The sequence below is a fragment of the Erpetoichthys calabaricus genome, chromosome 3, assembly GCF_900747795.2.
Source record: "Erpetoichthys calabaricus chromosome 3, fErpCal1.3, whole genome shotgun sequence".
NCBI lineage: Eukaryota > Metazoa > Chordata > Cladistia > Polypteriformes > Polypteridae > Erpetoichthys > Erpetoichthys calabaricus.
The window spans coordinates 222,103,794-222,124,291 of record NC_041396.2 but is presented as its reverse complement, the minus strand read 5'-3'; the positions used below and the strand labels follow the sequence as shown (position 1 = coordinate 222,124,291).

General features: G+C 39.5%; 1 protein-coding gene across 3 annotated transcripts in view; it reads left to right on the top strand.

Moving 5' to 3' along the window:
- The window catches only part of mms22l (MMS22-like, DNA repair protein), a 182,773-nt gene that overhangs the window by 135,613 nt on the left and 26,662 nt on the right, over positions 1 to 20,498 (top strand). For all 3 annotated transcript variants that reach the window (XM_051924666.1, XM_028797840.2, XM_051924667.1), the window contains 4 exons: positions 747 to 877; positions 4,138 to 4,280; positions 6,980 to 7,139; positions 13,964 to 14,133. In XM_051924666.1, the coding sequence (XP_051780626.1) occupies positions 747 to 877; positions 4,138 to 4,280; positions 6,980 to 7,139; positions 13,964 to 14,133 (604 nt within the window). The remainder of the gene's footprint in view (positions 1 to 746; positions 878 to 4,137; positions 4,281 to 6,979; positions 7,140 to 13,963; positions 14,134 to 20,498) is intronic.

Genomic DNA, 20,498 nt, shown 5'->3' with positions numbered 1-20,498 from the left:
AAGGCTTGACCTCTCACTGTGATTTTACTTCTTCTTGAAAGCATCAGTCCAGCATCTTGAGATTATTGTGTTCACTCTGTATATATGCCTAGATAGACAGAACCCAAGCCAAAGTGTCCAGTAGGACCTTTTTGTATGTTAAACAGTTGACGTTTAAAGGCAGTCCTAAACTTTACTGAAAGCCAGTTAAAAATAAAATCGCAGAACAATTTCAGGTAATAATATAACATGTATTTTGTCATCTGATCCGATTTTCATTATTTGTATAACTTTAGCAAACGGTACCCCAGAAAAAAAAATCCTGCCAATACCACTGAGATATGCCATAATAAACATCACCTTTGTTCTTTTCTTCAAATTGTCTTCCACTTGAACTTCTGCTTGAGCATTTCTTGAAAGTCATTCTACTCTAAAGTTAACTCCTTAGAAGAGTTTTCCCTTTTGCCACTTAAATTTAAGCAGTCATTTTAAAAAACCTAGTGTAAACTCTAGTCTTCAAAAGCTGAAGCTATAATGAGAGAAAATACAGAGCAAGCAGTAAAATCAAATGGTACCTATGAAAAGTCACTATAGACAGAGGAAACTTATTAATCACAATACTCTTGACTTTATGATATTTTGATGTCTGCGTTTTCAGTGATTTGATCCTTTATTTTCTTAACTCAGGCGAATTCTGAATATATATTTGTTACATCATCCAACCTAGCTCTTTTGTAAAACGTGGTATTTCATTTATTTTTTCACAGTGATGTTTTATCGCATCTGGCTGGGAATGGATTTGTGTCATTCCAGACTTTCACAATTCGCTCCTGGTTTCGCTGTGTTCTTCAGATGCATGTTGGCAAAACACTTGGAAGTACAGAAAAAGCAGACACAGGTTGTATAATTTATAAGATCTTCTGTTTCTAGTGACAATGAGAACGTGATGAATATGTTTTAGATCTGCCAATGTTCAGTTTTCATTTGCAGAATTTGTACAATTTATAACAGTCATACAATTAGTATATGCATGCATAAATAAACACCATTTAACAGTTTAATAAATTCTACATTTTAATATAATACCTGCTTTTTGGTCAAGGTGTATAAGGTACATTACCGGTCAAAAGAACAACTTAATTTTTCCAGTTTTATTTCAAATTTAATCAGTTGAAATGCAAATTTATGACCCAAATGGTGAACAGGTAAACAGTAAAATACCAGAGGTTTAAATTTAAAGTTTACAGTGGGTTAGCAAAAACTGGGGAAAAAAAGGAAATACCAGGATATTACAAATGGGCCTTCTTCAGGGAACAACTAATAGGTTACAACCTACAGATGTTCAGCAGCGATTAAAGTAAATTAAGCCTTGTAAATTGAAGAAAATAATGTGCACAGGTGTCCCCAACTTCTTTCAATAACTTCAAAACCTTCTGTCTATCTTAAAGTAGAGTGAAACAGACTGTGTTACTACACCCTCTACATTGTAGAAAGTTGAAAATTCCAGTAATAATGGCAAGGAAATGGCAATTAACCAATAAAATGAGACAGATCATTATTACCCTTAGAAGTGCAAGCCTTTCATTGAGATAAATTGCAAAAAAAAAAAAGAAATCAAAATGTCAGTGAGTATGGTGTCCTACACAATCCAAATTCAATTAGAAACGGGAAGAAACCCTGATAAGAAGAGATCTGGCAGATCTAAAGTTACAACCCAATCAGAAGACAACTTTCTGAAGGTCACCAGCTTGCATGATAGGTGCCTCACAACACAACAGCTTCAAGCACAGCTTAACAGTGGTAAAAAAAAGCAAGTCTCAGTTTCTACTTTGAAGAGGAGACTTTGTGCTGCAGGTTTGACATGGCAAGTGGCAGTAAGAAAGCCATTCCTTAAAGGGCAGAATAGGGCTTTGAAATACCGGCTGTGGGCTACTGCTGATTGGAAGTCTTATGGACCATTAAGTCAAAATTTGAAATCTTCGGTTCATGACGCAGGGTTTTTGTATGCTGTCGATTGGTGAAAGGATGGTTCCTCAGTGTGTGACACCAACAGTCAATCATGGAGGAGGAAGTGTAATGGTCTGGGGTTCTTTTGCTGGAGGCAGAGTTGGTGACTTGCACAGAGTGACTGGCATTCTGAATCAAAAGGGTTACCACAGTTTGGCTGTTATATCAGCAAAAGTTGACTACTTTGATGAATCAATAATTTGAATAAAATTTTGTACACTGTGGAATATGACCCAGACACAGACAGGCAGACATGTTAGATTTACCCCACACACGTTTATTTAGGGTCTCCATTACAATATGTCACTCTCACAAACCCCAATACCCCACAGTCCTTGGCCAACACAATGCCTTCTCTCTCAGTCTTCAGACCGCCTCCTTCTCCCCTCCAGAGACCTCGTCCAACTACGCTCCCGACTCAAGTCATCCTCTGAAGGGAGGCGGCCCCTTTAAATAAGCACCCGGATGTGCTCCAGGTGTGTCCCCGGCAATCTCCCACCGACACGCCCCAGTGTGGCAGAAGTGCCGGCTGTATCCCCGGGAGCACTCCGGGTGTCCCTGTTCCTCTTCCCCCCAGCACTTCCTGGTGTGGCGGAAGTGCTGGAGTCCAGGGTTCTCCAGGTATTAGGGTGCCCCCTGGCGGTGACCACGGGCCCCTACAGGGTCGAGCTTCCCAGCTCTGTACCCGTGGCCCCCAGGGCGGTTGCCCCCTCGAGGTCTGGAGGAGACACAAGCCCTCCTCCGGTCTTCTCGGGCTTCCCGGCTGTGTACCACAACACACAATGATTCCTCAACTTATTTTTTTATTTGCCCTTGTTTAACTGTTCTATGTATTGATTTCATGAAACATTACAACATTAAACGGTGCATTTCCATAAAAACATTTGACTGGTAGAGTATATTTTGAGAGTATGGGATATAACTTGTGTCCAACCAAGCATAATGTACCTCAGACAGATAAACAGCATTTAAAATACAAATGTAACTGTAATTAGCGACACATGTCAGTTTTAAATAATGATGAAATTCTTCTTCTTTTAGCATAATCTGTTAATTATGTCAGTGACACTGAAATATTAATTAAACCTTTGCTATTATATTCTTTGAATTGAAATGGCTTAACTAATCACTGCTACCTTGACATGTGGGATAATCTATATTGCTGTAATACCAGTTAAAATGTCACATGAATAGTAAAGTAGAAATTACACTAAGCAATTGCTTTAATTGTTGTAAATCTACTTTAGAATTATGGAAAAAATGCATTAGTTATTTGCTTTTTTATGTTATTGCTTAGGCCATTCAGTATTATGTAGCCTGTTTGGCTGTTACATGAAATGAATTAAGTGGAATCTGTCAGTCTATTCTGATTAAATAAAGTTAAGTATAATAGTCAAGTTAAACATATTTTAAATTTGAATTCTGTTATTCATAATTGAATATTTCTGAAAAATAATGCAAGCAAGTAGGGGCTCTTTGTAACAACAGGGAAGGCAAAAAGTAGTATAAACTATGTATTCTGAGCATTAAGAAGATCTGAAGGAAAAGAGCTGGAATGGTGAGGAGGTACAGGTCTGAGCTGTTTAGAGAAGGCTGATAAAGCACATCAACCCTACACAGAAGTGGGAAAGGATGAAGAGGAAGAAGAAGAAGAAGTTGATTTAAATAGATATAAGAGGTGCAGACCAGTGAGAGTGATCAGAACTAATAAAAGAATGGGGATTAGAACTTATTTTAGTGTAATTGAAAGCACCTCCCTTTATAACTGTATTAAACTGTAAGGGCCCACTTTCCATTGGTTTTGGCATGTGTGAAATCGTGTCTAAGACTAGGGAGAAAAAAAAAAAAAGTATGCTCCTGTCTTGGTACTTTTTTGCTAATTATATAAGAACATCTTTTTCTTGGTTAACAGTGTCTGTTGCCTGTGATATTGGCAGCAAAATATGAACGTTGACATGTTAAAGGGTAACTTTGAAGCATTAAAAATATGCATTGGTAAACTGAGAAACAATTTAAGAACATAAGAGAAAGTGAACAAATACTGTATGTTTGGTCACAGTGCTTTAAGAAATATTGTGAAATGTTTTCATTTAAATCAGGACTGCTTATGAATACTGTGACGAGTATTTTGCATTATGATTAATTGTGTAGGAAAGAAGTATGCAGATCAGTTAATGGAATTTACTAGACTCGTGTTTAAGCTTCCTGAGATGGAAACTCTTCTTATGAAAGCCAAGGTTGAACTGTCTTCATTAAAACTGGAAATCAAGCCTGCACTTTCTCTTTTTATAAAGGTGGGTAGAGCAGGTCTTTTTCTATATGAATGTTAATGTTTTTATTGTTCATAAACAAACACTTGGTTTCATTTTCAGCTTTAAGAGAACAATGTATTACTGGCTACTGTACATGATTTTTTAATTGACCAATTGTTTTTGTATATATTAAGATAACAAGTTTCCTTCTGAATCTGAAAATATTCAAAATTTTAATTCTTCTTCAAAAGTACCTCTACTATTTATAACTACAATTAAAGCTTAATAATACAGACATAATTTTACAGTTATTTCACTTTTTTATTTTCTAATCTGAATTACATGTTTTTCATTCTGGAATGTTTATGGTATAGGAATAACAAATAAAAAATATGTTTCTCTTGTTGAGAACTGAAGGAATGTATATGTTCTGTTTTGGCAAAACAGGTATGGAAAAACCTGTTTAGACCAAAAATGATACATTTTGCCTCACAGTTCAAAATGGTAGAAATATTTTAGCAGGATAACCACATACTTGTGAATTTCCCATTGGGATTAATAAAGTATCTATCTATCTATCTATCTATCTATCTATCTATCTATCTATCTATCTATCTATCTACTTATTTATTGTTAATTGCTGTCTTCATATCTTAATTTTCTTTAAGTTTTGTTATCTTGTTTCATATTCAAATATTCATATGAATATTAATGTACAATAATTAATAATCTATAAATGTTAATATTTAACATATCAAATGTTAAGGTATATCTATTAAGTCTAATTTTTAATTTTCAAGAAAAAATATTCAGATTTGCCAATGGTTTCTAACATGTCTTCAAAGATAACAACTATTTTTCGGAGTTGGCTTTTGTTTTTTGTAACTGCATAATTAAAATAGAGTCTCTCAGTCTTTTTTGAGAAACAAAAAATAGTAATTTGTTATGGTTGCAAAAACAACCTTGAATCTTATCCTGCCCATAGTGACCAGAGATACACTTTGCACTTTATTGTCTTGTGTAACGTCATATATAAGATATATCAGACACTGGAATACCCACTGAGAGAAAGAGTAAGCTTTCTGAGCTATCACTGCAATAAATGTTCATCCTGACAATATATTTATTTGCATGTCTGTCTTGCTTCTTGAGTTTTCATTTCTTTTCCAATATTGTGTATCAATGAGACAACTGGAATTACAAAAGAATCCTTTTTTGTAACATTTTTTGTTTTTATCCAGAAACATTCAACGGTAGCAATATGCTTTTCTATGAGGTTTTTTTTAATGTTTAATATTTTGATACTTTATAAATATAGGCTTGAAACCTGTTTATTAGATGTTCATGATTTAGATTAGCATCATTTAAACACAGTTAACTTTGAAAATTCTCAGGAAGATTTTTTTAAGTTGCTTTGTAGTTTAAATACATGAAAGGTTTTGCAAATTGATAAAAGAAAAATGTCATCTTGAATATTAAATAATACATTTTAAATCTCAGTGACATTTTTCCATTGTGAACTGTCAAATTATGTTCAGAGTGGGGAAAATTTTGTCATCTAAGTTTAAAAATGTTATAGTTGTATGAAGTATTGTAGTAAGTAATGCAAAAATTTTAGCTTTTTAAGTTACATAAAATTAATTTCCTGTTTTTTTTTTGTTTTTTTTTACCTTACTCTCCTCTCTGTCTTTTGATAAAACACAACTAGAACATGCCTCTGGAGACTAAGTTGTCCAGGTTGTGGGTTTATTTGTGGAGGTGTTTTGTGTTATGATAGTGACACTCCAATCAGAGTTGATTTTAGCCTTGTGTATACTGTAATGTTGCCAGAATAGGAATAAGCAGCTTTAAAGACACATGGATATTCATAGGTAAAGGGAGTATATTCATTTAAGTTTTGACAGTAGTGGAGAATGCCATATATTTTGCACTGTGTCTGTGGAGTCTGAATGTTCCTTTGCTGTGACAGAAATATTACTTAAAAATAAATAAGAAATGTATTCAACATTTGTATAGGATGTTTTCATAAAGACAAGTTTCTGTTTTTACCAATTGCATCAATATTTGATACAGTGTTTCTAGTATCATTTCCATACTGTTACATCCAGGTTATTCCGACTACCTGATGTAAATATTTTTTTTGTTTGGTTGTTTTTTTTCCCTTGAGTATTGTTTTGCTGCCTTTGAACCTTTAGCGAAATAAGTAGATTTGGGAAATGGTGGATAGTTTATTGGTAATATCTTCTTGCTTATAGTGCACTCTTCAAGCTACAGTTGTAATAAAATTAGCAATGCAGTTTCTCATCTGCCTAATCCAGTGTAGTATCACACGTCTCAGGGGTCTATATCATGCATAAGGCTGTAAGAACACTAGATAGGTGTAATCAGTCACAGAATATTCTCTATCTATCCATCTTCTAACTTAATGAGCTGGTGCCTGTTTTTTTAGGATTGGGCCCAAGGTGGCAATAAACTTTGGACTGGACACCAGTACATAGTTGTGCATTCTCACAAACACACTGTCAAATTCCGCAAAGGCATCAGCATTGTCCTTTGGTTAGTAGTTTAATCAAAGATAAAATGTAATTTTGCTTTTTAACTTTAACTATAGAGTGTGTTATAATGTATAGTACACCGGGCTTATAAATGGATAAGTATTAAATCTATTGATCTATTAATACATAAAGTTTAACTAAACTGACTTTATTTTCAATAATGCTTACTTTTATTTTTATATGCAGGTTATTGGAAAAGCTTACAATGAACTTCAGAATCTGTCAGAAAAGTCTGCAATGGTCTCTAAGGCTTTAGAATATGTCGGAGATATATTTAAATACATGAAGCCTTATTTGGTCAACAGTGATCCACCTGACAGCATCTTGTTGTTATACTGGACAGTTGGTATGTCTATAGAGCTTAGTGCCCACCAATTAAAATTACTATTTTAATGCACTATTAAAATGTGTCTATCTTAGGCAATAGTGGTAGATCTAGATCTAACCCTGTTTTCACCAGTTTCCAGAACTAGAGAAAAACCTACAGTGTAGGTTGTAATTCCTGATTTTGTTTTCTTTTTGAGATCAGACTTTTTATTGAAAAGGGCAATTGTAGAGATTGAATAGGTTAAAACCTGTTAAACATGCTTGTGCAGTGTAGTTTAATAATAATTTATATGTCTGTGGCTTTTGTTAAAAATCTGTGTTAAGTTCTGATGCTGCTAGGCCCTATCAGAAAAGGCTAAAATGTTTAAATGTTCAAATGTCTAAGATTTTAATGTTTCTATTAGTGCTGGTTTTAGTCTTTGTTACAATATGCATTAGCTCTTGAAAGTACAGAGAGTAACATGAGAACAATTAAAATTAAACCAGTTATACAAGCAGAATGTAAACTGTGTGTTGAATGAGATTGTGCCTCAGCATCCTTGTTGCTATTATGCTGCTTTCACATTATGTTGGTTTTTAAAAAAAAAATCACTCACATCTCATTGTATATTGGATCATCCAAAATAAGACTCACACATTGATATCTTTTAATGCAAGTCCACCCTTGAAATGTAAGAGGCTGTCGAAGTACAGTATAGGTTTGAGTGCAAGACAGAATGTCAGTCAGTCAGCCCTCTCCCTGGCGATTAATACTTTTGGCATCAAACTTTTTCAGTCACCCATGTAAAGATATCTGACCTGAAATGGCTTAGTGCTGGTGCTATTCTTGTTCGAGCAGATGACACAGAGTGGAATCACTTATTTCCTTATACCTCCCTCACACTTCCTCTAAAGCATGTTGTATCATTAATTTTGGGTTACCTACTCTAGCCTACATTATAATCTACATTGACCTATTAGTGTCTGGGCTTGCGAGTGTCCTGGATAAAAACCAAGATCCAGGTCTTGCCATCAGTAGTGTGTCTGTTTGCGGAGAGAATGTCAACCTTGTCAAGAAGTTTACTTACCTTGGCAGTGACATTCATGTCTCTGGTGACTCTTCCTATGAAGTCAGTAGACGGATTGGGAGAGCATGGGGTGGTCATGAGGTCGCTGGAAAGGGGTGTGGAGCGCTTCCGATATCTAAGCAAAAGGACGAAGGTCTAAGTCTTTAGAGTCCTGGTGCTTCCTGTCTGGCTAAATGGTTGCGAGACATGGACGCTATCCAGTGACCTGAGACAAAGACTGGACTCCTTTGGTACTGTGTCTCTCCGGAAAATCCTTGGGTATCATTGGTTTGACTTTGTATCGAATGAGCGGTTGGTCGTGGAGTCCCGAATGAGGCACATTACCTGCATTGTGAGGGAGTGTCAGTTATGGCACTACGGCGTGTTTCCCCGAGGGTGACCCAGCTCGTAAGATCCTCATTGCTGAGGACCCGAGTGGCTGGACCAGGCCAAGGGGTTGCCCACGTAACACCTGGCTACGGAAGATAGAGAGTCATTTCCAGATGGTGGGACTGGACCGCGTGTGTGCCTGGGGGGTTGCAAACCGGGATCCCAAGTTGTTTAGTCATGTAGTGTGTGCGGCAATGCACTGTACCAGTGCATGCTCCCCAACTTGACTTGACTTGACCTTTTATATTGTAACCAATAAAATTAGCCAATAATCAATGTAAACTGATCATGCTAATAATATTTCTATCCATTTGGACTGAAGGTTAAGATGGGTAGACTTCTTTTATAATTCATAAATGATACATTATATGAAAATGAGCAGTTTAAAACATCTACTGTAAATAAATTACCCTATCAGATACATATTTAGAGGTTTTTTAGTCTGCCATTTGCTATTTAAAAGCCTAACCCATATACATTTTCTGTCTGATTAATGACTTGTGTGTATCACACAGTTAAGCACAACCTAAGCTATAACAGAGCTGAATCGTGATTTTATATTTTTGTTTTTTAATATTTAATTGCTTCTGTAATTGTTTAGTGGTTTTGGTATGTTGTCTTGCAACACAGCAGTCCAACCCATATACAATAGTTGTCGTAAATATCATATCAAACCTGTGGTTAGGTGGTCATTAGGCATTGTATCTTTTAAAACTGTTCAATAAACTAAATGTGCAAATATATTATTCAAAGGCAATTATTTTTTATTGGAAATTAATTACCAAGTTATTTCTGCGTTGTAGAAAAATATGAATTTTCTTGAAGGAAATAAAATAAATTGTGATTAATTTACAATTAATTTTGTTTTAATTGTGATTAAATTTGTTTAATCAAACACCAGCCCTAATATTGATGTATATACAGTATGCTTGTGTACATGTCATTGTTTCAAAACAGACTTGATCAAAGTAAAGGTATATAGCATCCTACATAGTAAAAATACCTGTAGAATATTCAAGTTTAGACTAGTTATGTACCAGTACAGTGCCTATAAAAAGTATTTAACCCCATGGAAGTGTTCACATTTTGTTGTTATACAACATTGAACCTCAGTGTATTTAATTTGGCTTTTTTGATACTGATTAACAGAAAAAGAAATTACAAATTACAGAATTACAAATTTAAAACATATGTATTCACTTCCTTTAAGTCAGTATTTAGTAGGGGCACCTTTGACAGCAATTCCAGTCCTGTGTCAGGACTTTAACATTGTTTTAGCCCATTCCTATGTAGCTTTGGCTTATGCTTGGGGTCATTGTCTTGCAAGAAAACAAGTCTATTAAGGAACCAGGTTTCTTACAGACTACATCAGGTTTTACTTAATGATTTTCCTATATTCTGCTGCATTAATTATACCCTCTGCCTACACAGGCCTTACAGTGCCTTATACCGTGTTTCACAGAGAAGGCGATGTGTTATTGATACTATGCAGTGTTTGTCTTATTTCAAACATGGCATTTAGTCTGATGTCCAAAAAGTCAATATTGGTCTCATCAGACCATAAAGCATTTTTCTAGCTGATTTCAGAATCTCACAAACTCTACTGGCAAACTCTAGGCTTTATGTGCATTTTAACAGTGTCTTTTTCTTTACCATTTCACTGACTGGAGAAGCTCCTGGGCAACTGTTGCTGTCTGTCTAATCTTGCTCACCGTAGCTTGTAACTCCTTCAGAGTTATCAGAGGTTTCTTGTTGGCCTCCCTCACTAGTCTTCTCTTTGTGGGGAACCTGCTCTAGATAAATGTACATAAATAAAAACAACAGATTGGGGAGGACTTGACTCAGACTCACAGCAGATGTGGCAAGGCATCTGGTTAATTACAGATAAAAAAAGAAGAAGAATGTACAATACACGCTGGCCAATAATAATGCCAACCTATCAGAGGAACTGAACAGTTTCTTTGCACGATTTGGCAAGGTCAGTAACCAGCCTCCGTTCATCTTCAAGCTGATTGGAGACTCACATCCTTTGGTCCTACACATACATGAGGTGCGACGGGCACTAAACAACATCAACATAAGGAAGGCAGCATGATGATGATATACAGGGACATGTGCTCCAGGCATGTGTTGACCAACTAGAGGAGGTATTTACACACATATTCAACCTCCTCTCCTCATGTGCATTCCCCGCTTGCCTAAAATCCATGACCGTTGTGCCAGTTCCAAAAAAACCTAGAGTAACTTGCGTTCATGACTATTGAACAGTCACTTTCACCCTAGTGCTTTGAATGACTGGTAATTACCAACATCAAAGCCTCCATCCCAGCTAATCTAGTCCAACACCAGCTTGCCCACCAGACAAACAAATTGGCTGTGCGTTAAATTTGTGTGGCTCTGCATACTGCCCTGTCACACCTGGGAAAGCCCAACACCTATGCTAGGATGCTCATCGTTGAGTACAGTTTGGCATTTAATACCATTTTACCTAGCCAGCTGATCAAAAAACTATGCACTAGGACTTGCTCCCTCCATATGCAACTGGTTGCTGGAGTTTCTCACCAACAGCCCCGAGTCTGTCAGGTTGGACAAACACACATCCTCCAACCTTACCCTGTGCACTGGTGTGCCACAAGGCTATGTACTAAATCCCTATCCTCTACGCATTCTTCACCCATGATTGTCAACCCATCCACGAACCAAACATTATTGTTACATTTGAGGATGATATAACCGTCATTGGGCTTGCATCAGACAATGTGAATTTCCCCTTGGGATTAATAAAGTTATCTGTCTATCTACCTATCTACCTACCTACCTATCGATCGATCGTTCGATTGGTCGTGCTGCATATAAGGAAGAGGTTCAGAACCTGACAGCATAGTATTATATGACCAACTCGGTCTTAAATACCAAAAAGACCAAAGAAGTTATTCTGGATTTTAGGACCACTAAAAAGACCAATCATGGTCCGATAACAATAAATGGAGAGGTTGTGGAGAGAGTTTCAAGCTTTAAGTTTCTAGAAGTCACCATCTCAGAGGACCTGTCCTGGGTGACAACACCTTGGTTGTAATAGGCAAAGCACAACACCTCTATTTTCTGAGCAAGCTAGGAAGAGCTAACCTCCCCCAGAAGCTGCTAGTCAATTTCTATAGATGTACCATAGAGAGAATCCTGACTAACAGCATGACAGCCTGGTAAAACAGCAGCAACAGAAGCCCTGCAGCAGGTCATAAAAACAGCAGAGGTCATCATCAGCACTGAACTACCATCAAAACTCTTTTATAAGACTCACAGTGTGAGAAGGGTCAAAAACATTATCAAAGATAATACTTTACCTGGAAATTTTTTGTTTGAGCTCCTCCCATCAGGCAGGCGCTTTAGATCAATCTGCATACTTACAAACAGATGTATACAACATATTTGAAAATATTTTACATATTTCGTATGACTATTCTATTTTCTCCTTTTTTAAATGCACCTTTGTGATTGTCAAAAAAGGATTTTTGATGTCTTACACAAAGACCATAAAGTACTTGAAGTACAGCTGTGCAATTTCTTATTTATTAATTTAACAGTCCAAGGAATATTCAGTGACTGGATATTTTTTTGTATCCATTCCCTGACTTTTGCTTTTCAGTCCCCTTTTCACGCAATTGCTTTGCCTTCATTGTGTAGGTTAGGATACGATACTGATTCACCACAGGTTCGACTTTTCAGATACAGGTTTATTTATACTATAATCTATTTGAAACCTCCTAACTACAAACAGGTGATCATCATTTAACTAATTATATGACTTCTAAAACCAGTTGACTTCTCCAGTGATGATTATAGTGTGACATGTTAAGGGTGTAAGTACTTACGCAATCAATTATTTTGTGCCTTATATTTGAAATTAATTTTGACCACTTTGCAGTGTTCAGATTTCTCTTTGACACTAAAGAGTATTTTTCTGTTAATTAGCATTATAAATCAAATTAAATCCATTGTGATTCAATGTTATTTAATAATAAAATGTGAAAACGTCCATGCGGGTAAATAAATACTTTTCATAGGCATTGTATTTTGCTTTATTACATTAATGAATTATTTTTATTTATTGTATTACCCATAAATATATGTATATAATGAAACTAACTTGCTCACTCACTCATTTAATTACTCACTCTTTCACAAATACAGTATTTCCCATTTAGTTAAAAAGCTGAATTTTGACAGCATTGTACATCTAGGGTAGTAGATGTCCACTAAGAAAGGATGTTTCGATATATCAATATTTAAGGGTAAGAACAACTCACAATATAAAAACTAAATATCTCAAAATCTCAAAAATGTTTTGACGGATTGTTTGAAATTTCATGACATTGTAAATAAAAGAAAATTAGCCAACACTTCTTTCTGGGGGGATATTTGACCTTAATAATGCTGTAGTGAGAGTGACAGTGGTGGCGGCCATTGCAGAGAAAAATTGGGTGTGTCATTTTATGCAAATGAAGCCCCCTCTGTAGAAGTGAAGTGAAAGGAGCAAAATTCAACAAAGCTCAAAGAAGACACATTTAGCAATTAGTTGTCAGATGCTGTGGCAATGAGCGTATTCAATTTCGTGCAACTGATCCAGTAAGAAAGATATTTAATATACTGTATATTATCCCCCTTACCCTGTTCATCTTATCTGCAAAATTGTACAAATGCCGAAGTGGGAACTACAATTCCCATCAGACAATGAGCTGCTACAGATGATTTCATCCACAAAGTTTCAGAAAGAGCATTGACAAACATGGCATGTCATCAAAGGTAGCCACTGTTTTTTTTTCTTCCCCCTTTACCACTTTGGGATAACAATAGTTTTGCTGAATTACAGTGTTTATCTTAGAGCAGTGTTTCTCAACGTTTGTTACCTTGGGGCCCAGTTTTACCTTTTTTATTTTCTTGACAACCCACAGACAGCATTTGAAGAACTGGGGAGAGAGGTTTCCCTTTTGTGCATCAAGCGTGATCAAAAGACCGGGTCCCCTTGGTGAAATTAGTGCATTTAGAATCAGGGAAAAATGTCACATACTGTTGTCAATCTCTAACCATGGGTGTTTCACATGTGACAATAAATCTGAGATAAACTTATTATATTACATTTTTTTTTATCATAGCCTTGCATTTTTCAAAAAGCCAACACTATTGTCCACCCGCATTTTATCATGAAGTTTACGATACCAATGAACAATCAGCATTAAGTGCTTTTTAAAGTAATAAATAAATATTTCTTTCTTTCTTTATGTGTTGTTTTGGAAGTGTGTGCAATTTTGTGAGACCAATCCTTTTTAGTATCTTCATTACCTACCTTTAATAATGAACATGATAATTTTTTTTTCTTTTTTAACATTAAATATTTCTGCTAAATTTTCAGGTTGTCTGTTGAAGTCTTGGGCTGCAATACTTGCCACTTCCAAAGCACAACAGCTGTTGTGTTCCATTATTGATCGCCTGTTGCTACCACTTGCCCTTTTACAGCAAGACAAAGACCTCCCAACTGCTAAATTAGCAGCAATAAAAGAAAATCTTCCCCAGTGTCTTCAGGTGAGCTTCTTGGGTTATCTAATTTTACAGTTTTTAAGTAAAATGAGACAGGTGCACTGATTTAATACTGCTTTTTATTGCATAAAATATAGCTTACTATAATGTAAATATCTTGCAGTCTGCTTTTACATTGTTTACATCATTATAAGGAATATAGTGTTGTTTGTTTATTTTTTCAAGTAATAAATGCACTTTAGCAATCTTTTTTAATCTATTTAAAAGTAATTCAGCATGCTTATTAAGAAGAGCATACAACAGACATTCAGCTGTGCTGTTATACTGTATATGATTAGGACTATCCTGGCCAATTTAAACTTGAATACTGTCAGTAGAAAGATCAAGAGCCTCAGTGGCCAGGATCGAAAGAAACTGTATAAAAAGTTTATTTTTATCAGTCTAGAAAAGGTTTGATTTTTAAGAACTGTGATTCCACTGAATCAATTAATAATAATAATAATAATAATAATACATTTTATTTATATAGCACCTTTCCCATGCTCAAGGAATTATTCAAATTATTTCAAATATAAAGGCTTAGAAATTTCTGTGAAAAATCTTATGACAACATTAGTGAACCTGCAGGCCTCTATTGCCTCATTTTTTGTAATCATTAACAAAGGCATGGTAAAAAGACACCTGGGGATAAATAGAAAAGTCAAGAAACCCGTTTCATTGCTCACTTATATTTGTGTGTTTGCCCCAGATTTGCTAACGTTAGCTCTCAGTGATACTATAAGAGTTCTGAAACAAATTTGATAAATGAAAAGTGGAATCTTTTGACTAATATAAGCTTCAATGTATATAGAGAAGAAAGAATCTCGTATTAATGTTCCAGGCAGTAATTGTTGTTTGGGGATGCAATGTGAAATCATGGCAAGGATAATTCACCATAATTTAAGGAATTATATTTTTTTTGTGTGGCCGTAAATTAAGTGGGTTAAATTAGTGAATGGATGGAACATAGAATTTTATGGGAGAACCTCAACCACCCAATCATAAACTAAATCTGAATTGTAGTAGGGCCATGCCGTAAGATGGTACAGATGCAAGTCTACATTACAGTAGTTAAACAAAAATAAATTTAAACTTATGAAGTGAAAAAGTCAAAGTCTAGATCTAAACCCTATTAAGACTATGTAACTCTGGAAATCATGTAACAGTTCTGTATATACAGGGTGAGGCAGAAAGGACGGACGTCTTTGAAATGGCTAGAACTCACCACTAGGTGGAGTGACAGATGTGCAGTAGGTGGCGTTAGGTTTGCAAAGTCTTAGCATTTTTTTATTTTCTTTTTAGTTGAAGCCATGGAGCCGTGGACGATAGAACACTGTGTTTTTGCGTACAATTGTTTTGTTCTAGAACAACCAATCTGTTACCGCAGTTCAGTGTGAGTTTCGTTGCCATTTCAATATCCACAGAAATAAAGCTGTTCCCGCTTGTAACACTATCCTACGTTGGGTTAAAGCACTTCGCTCACGAGGTACACTAATGAACAAAAGACCGCCGGGGGCTACACGAACGACACGTACCCCTGAAAATGTGGAAAACGTACGACTAGCCCTGCTGCGCAGTCCAAGTCGATCTGCTCGGAGGCATTCTTCTGAACTTGGCCTCAGTAATCGTTTGGAGCGCTATATCGAGATGATAAACAACTTTTTACCTGAATTATGATGAAAATGTATTCCCATCCGCCGTGTGTGGTTTCAACAGGATGTGACGACAGCCCACAGAGCTAGAGCATCAATGGATATTATTCGCCCTCTCTTCCCGTCACCTCATTTCCAGGTTTGGTGACATTCATTGGCCTCCTCGGTCCCCTGACTTATCCATGTGTGATTATTTCTTGTGGGGTCACCTCAAGGCACATGTATACGAGCATAAGCCCCGTACATTGGAGGAACTGAAGGAAGCCATTCGCATGGAAGTCGCCCAATTCAACAGAGCGATGTTGAAAAGAGTGGAGGCCAACTTCCATAAACGCCTTCAGAAATGCATCAGTGATAACGGACACCACATGGAAGATGTTGTTTTCCACACTTGATTTTGTCAAATGCTATTTCAATATGAACTCAAATCTTTCAATAAATTTCTTTGTAAGAAGAAATTAACAATTTTGTGATTTTGTAAAAAATGTCCATCCTTTCCGCCTCACCCTGATTTTTCTTTTTTTAAAGTCTAAGTGACTCCACTTACATTCAAGCAAACTAGTGTAAATATTGTCCATTTTTTGCTATGGAAAGGCATTTTGCAAGTTAATATATTAGCCTGAAGGTTAAGGAACAGATGTGGAATTCCTCCAATGCAATACAAATTAAAGAAGAACCTAGAAAAACTGCATACATTCCTAAAAGATGCAGTGTGAGAATAAAATAAATGGAATGAACAGTAATAAGACATTGATTTCTCCCCTGTCCCATAACATTAATGGATTCATTTAAAGGATTTTATATCTATAAAATTCTTTTGGGTAGGCATCTGGTCGTACTGCTTTCCTATTGTGTAGAAATCTAATAGTATTACAAATTTTTGCAGTATTAACGGTTTATGCAGCTCATTCGTACATGATTATTTCTTAAATATGTTGCTGATCTCTCCATGTTCAGTAACTTTGATTTTTGTTGAATTGTTAATTTTTGTAACAGTATTCCAAGCATTTTTCTTATGTATTTGATCAATTAGTATCTTTATTGCCTTTTCTTCATATTCATAATACGAAGTACACAGTGCATCCGGAAAGTATTCACAGCGTATCACTTTTTCCACATTTCGTTATGTTACAGCCTTATTCCATAATGGATTAAATTCATTTTTTTTCCTCAGAATTCTACACACAACACCCCATAATGACAACGTGAAAAAAGTTTACTTGAGGTTTTTGCAAATTTATTAAAAATAAAAAAATTGAGAAAGCACTTCCATCCATCCATCCATCCATTGTCTCCCGCTTATCCGAGGTCGGGTCGCGGGGGCAGCAGCTTGAGCAGAGATGCCCAGACTTCCCTCTCCCCGGCCACTTCTTCTAGCTCTTCCGGGAGAATCCCAAGGCGTTCCCAGGCCAGTCGAGAGACATAGTCCCTCCAACGTGTCCTGGGTCTTCCCCGGGGCCTCCTCCCGGTTAGACGTGCCCGGAATACCTCACCAGGGAGGCGTCCAGGAGGCATCCTGATCAGATGCCCGAGCCACCTCATCTGACTCCTCTCGATGCGGAGGAGCAGCGGCTCTACTCTGAGCCCCTCCCGGATGACTGAGCTTCTCACCCTATCTTTAAGGGAAAGCCCAGACACCCTGCGGAGGAAACTCATTTCAGCCGCTTGTATTCGCGATCTCGTTCTTTCAGTCACTACCCATAGCTCATGACCATAGGTGAGGGTAGGAACATAGATCGACTGGTAAATTGAGAGCTTCGCCTTGCGGCTCAGCTCCTTTTTCACCACGACAGACTGATGCAACGCCCGCATTACTGCGGATGCCGCACCGATCTGCCTGTCGATCTCACGCTCCATTCTTCCCTCACTCGTGAACAAGACCCCGAGATACTTGAACTCCTCCACTTGGGGCAGGATCTCGCCACCAACCCTGAGAGGGCACTCCACCCTTTTCCGGCTGAGGACCATGGTCTCGGATTTGGAGGTGCTGATTCTCATCCCAGCCGCTTCACACTCGGCTGCGAACCGATCCAGAGAGAGCTGAAGATCACAGCCTGATGAAGCAAACAGGACAACATCATCTGCAAAAAGCAGTGACCCAATCCTGAGCCCACCAAACCGGACCCCCTCAACGCCCTGGCTGCGCCTAGAAATTCTGTCCATAAAAGTTATGAACAGAATCGGTGACAAAGGGCAGCCCTGGCGGAGTCCAACTCTCACTGGAAACGGGTTCGACTTACTGCCGGCAATGCGGACCAGGCTCTGGCAACGATCGTACAGGGACCGAACAGCCCTTATCAAGGGGGCCGGTACCCCATACTCTCGGAGTACCCCCCACAGGATTCCCCGAGGGACACGGTCGAATGCCTTTTCCAAGTCCACAAAACACATGTAGACTGGTTGGGCAAACTCCCATGCACCCTCCAGGACCCTGCTAAGGGTATAGAGCTTGTCCACTGTTCCGCGACCAGGACGAAAACCACACTGTTCCTCCTGAATCCGAGGCTCGACTATCCGACGGACCCTCCTCTCCAGGACCCCTGAATAGACTTTTCCAGGGAGGCTGAGGAGTGTGATCCCTCTGTAGTTGGAACACACCCTCCGATCCCCCTTCTTAAAGAGGGGGACCACCACCCCGGACTGCCAATCCAGAGGCACTGTCCCTGATGTCCATGCGATGTTGTAGAGGCGTGTCAACCAAGACAGTCCTACAACATCCAGAGTCTTGAGGAACTCCGGGAGTATCTCATCCACCCCCGGGGCCCTGCCACCAAGGAGTTTTTTGACCACCTTGGTGACCTCAGTCCCAGAGATGGGGGAGCCCACCTCTGAGTCCCCAGGCTCTGCTTCCTCATTGGAAGGCATGTTAATGGGATTGAGGAGGTCTTCGAAGTACTCCCCCCACCGACCCACAACGTCCCGAGTAGAGGTCAGCAGCGCACCATCCCCACTATATACAGTGTTGACAGTGCACTGCTTCCCCCTCCTGAGACGCCGGATGGTGGACCAGAATCTCTTCGAAGCTGTCCGAAAGTCGTTCTCCATGGCCTCCCCAAACTCCTCCCATGCCCGAGTTTTTGCCTCAGCAACCACCAAAGCCGCATTCCGCTTGGCCTGCCGGTACCTATCAGCTGCCTCCAGGGTCCCACAGGACAAAAGGGACCGGTAGGACTCCTTCTTCAGCTTGACGGCATCCTTCACCGCCGGTGTCCACCAACGGGTTCGGGGATTGCCGCCACGACAGGCACCGACCACCTTACGGCCACAGCTCCGGTCAGCTGCCTCAACAATAGAGGCACGGAACATGGCCCATTCGGACTCAATGTCCCCCACCTCCCTCGGGACATGGTCGAAGTTCTGCTGGAGGTGGGAGTTGCAGCTACTTCTGACAGGGGGCTCTGCCAGACGTTCCCAGCAGACCCTCACAACACGTTTGGGCCTACCACGCCTGACCGGCATCCTCCCCCACCATCGAAGCCAACTCACCACCAGGTGGTGATCAGTTGACAGCTCCGCCCCTCTCTTCACCCGAGTGTCCAAGACATGTGGCCGCAAGTCCGACGATACGACCACAAAGTCGATCATCGAACTGAGGCCTAGGGTGTCCTGGTGCCAAGTGCACATATGAACACCCCTATGCTTGAACATGGTGTTCGTTATGGACAATCCGTGACGAGCACAGAAGTCCAATAACAAAGCACCACTCGGGTTCAGATCGGGGGGGCCATTCCTCCCAATCACGCCCTTCCAGGTCTCACTGTCATTGCCCACGTGAGCATTGAAGTCTCCCAGCAGAACGAGGGAGTCCCCAGAAGGTATGCCCTCTAGCACCCCCTCCAGGGACTCCAAAAAGGGTGGGTACTCCGAACTGCTGTTCGGTGCATACGCACAAACAACAGTTAGGACCCGTCCCCCCACCCGAAGGCGAAGGGAGGCTACCCTCTCGTCCACCGGGGTAAACCCCAATGTACAGGCTCCAAGTCGGGGGGCAATAAGTATACCCACACCCGCTCGGCGCCTCTCACCGGGGACAACTCCAGAGTGGTACAGAGTCCAGCCCCTCTCAAGGAGATTGGTTCCAGAGTCCAAGCTGTGCGTCGAGGTGAGTCCGACTATATCTAGCCGGAACCTCTCAACTTCGCGCATTAGCTCAGGCTCCTTCCCCTTCAGAGAGGTGACATTCTACGTCCCAAGAGCCAGCTTCTGTAGCCGAGGATCGGACCGCCAAGGTCCCCGCCTTCGGCCACCACCCAACTCACACTGCACCCGACCTCCTTGGCCCCTCCCATAGGTGGTGAGCCCATGGGAAGGGGGACCCACGTTGCCTCTTCGGGCTGTGCCCGGCCGAGCCCCATGGGTGCAGGCCCGGCCACCAGACGCTCGCCATCGAGCCCCACCTCCAGGCCTGGCTCCAGAGTGGGGCCCCGGTGACCCGCGTCCGGGCAAGGGAAAACGCCGTCCAAAATTGTTTTCCATCATAGGAGGTTTGTTTTAACCGCTCTTTGTCTCATCCCTCACCTAGGACCAGTTTGCCTTGGGTGGCCCTACCAGGGGCATAAAGCCCCGGACAACAGAGCTCCTAGGATCATTGGGACACGCAAACCCCTCCACCACGATAAGGTGGCGATTAAAGGAGGGGGAGAAAGCACATGTACATAAGTATTCACAGCCTTTGACATAAAGCTCGACATTGAGCTCAGGTGCATCCTGTTTCCCCTG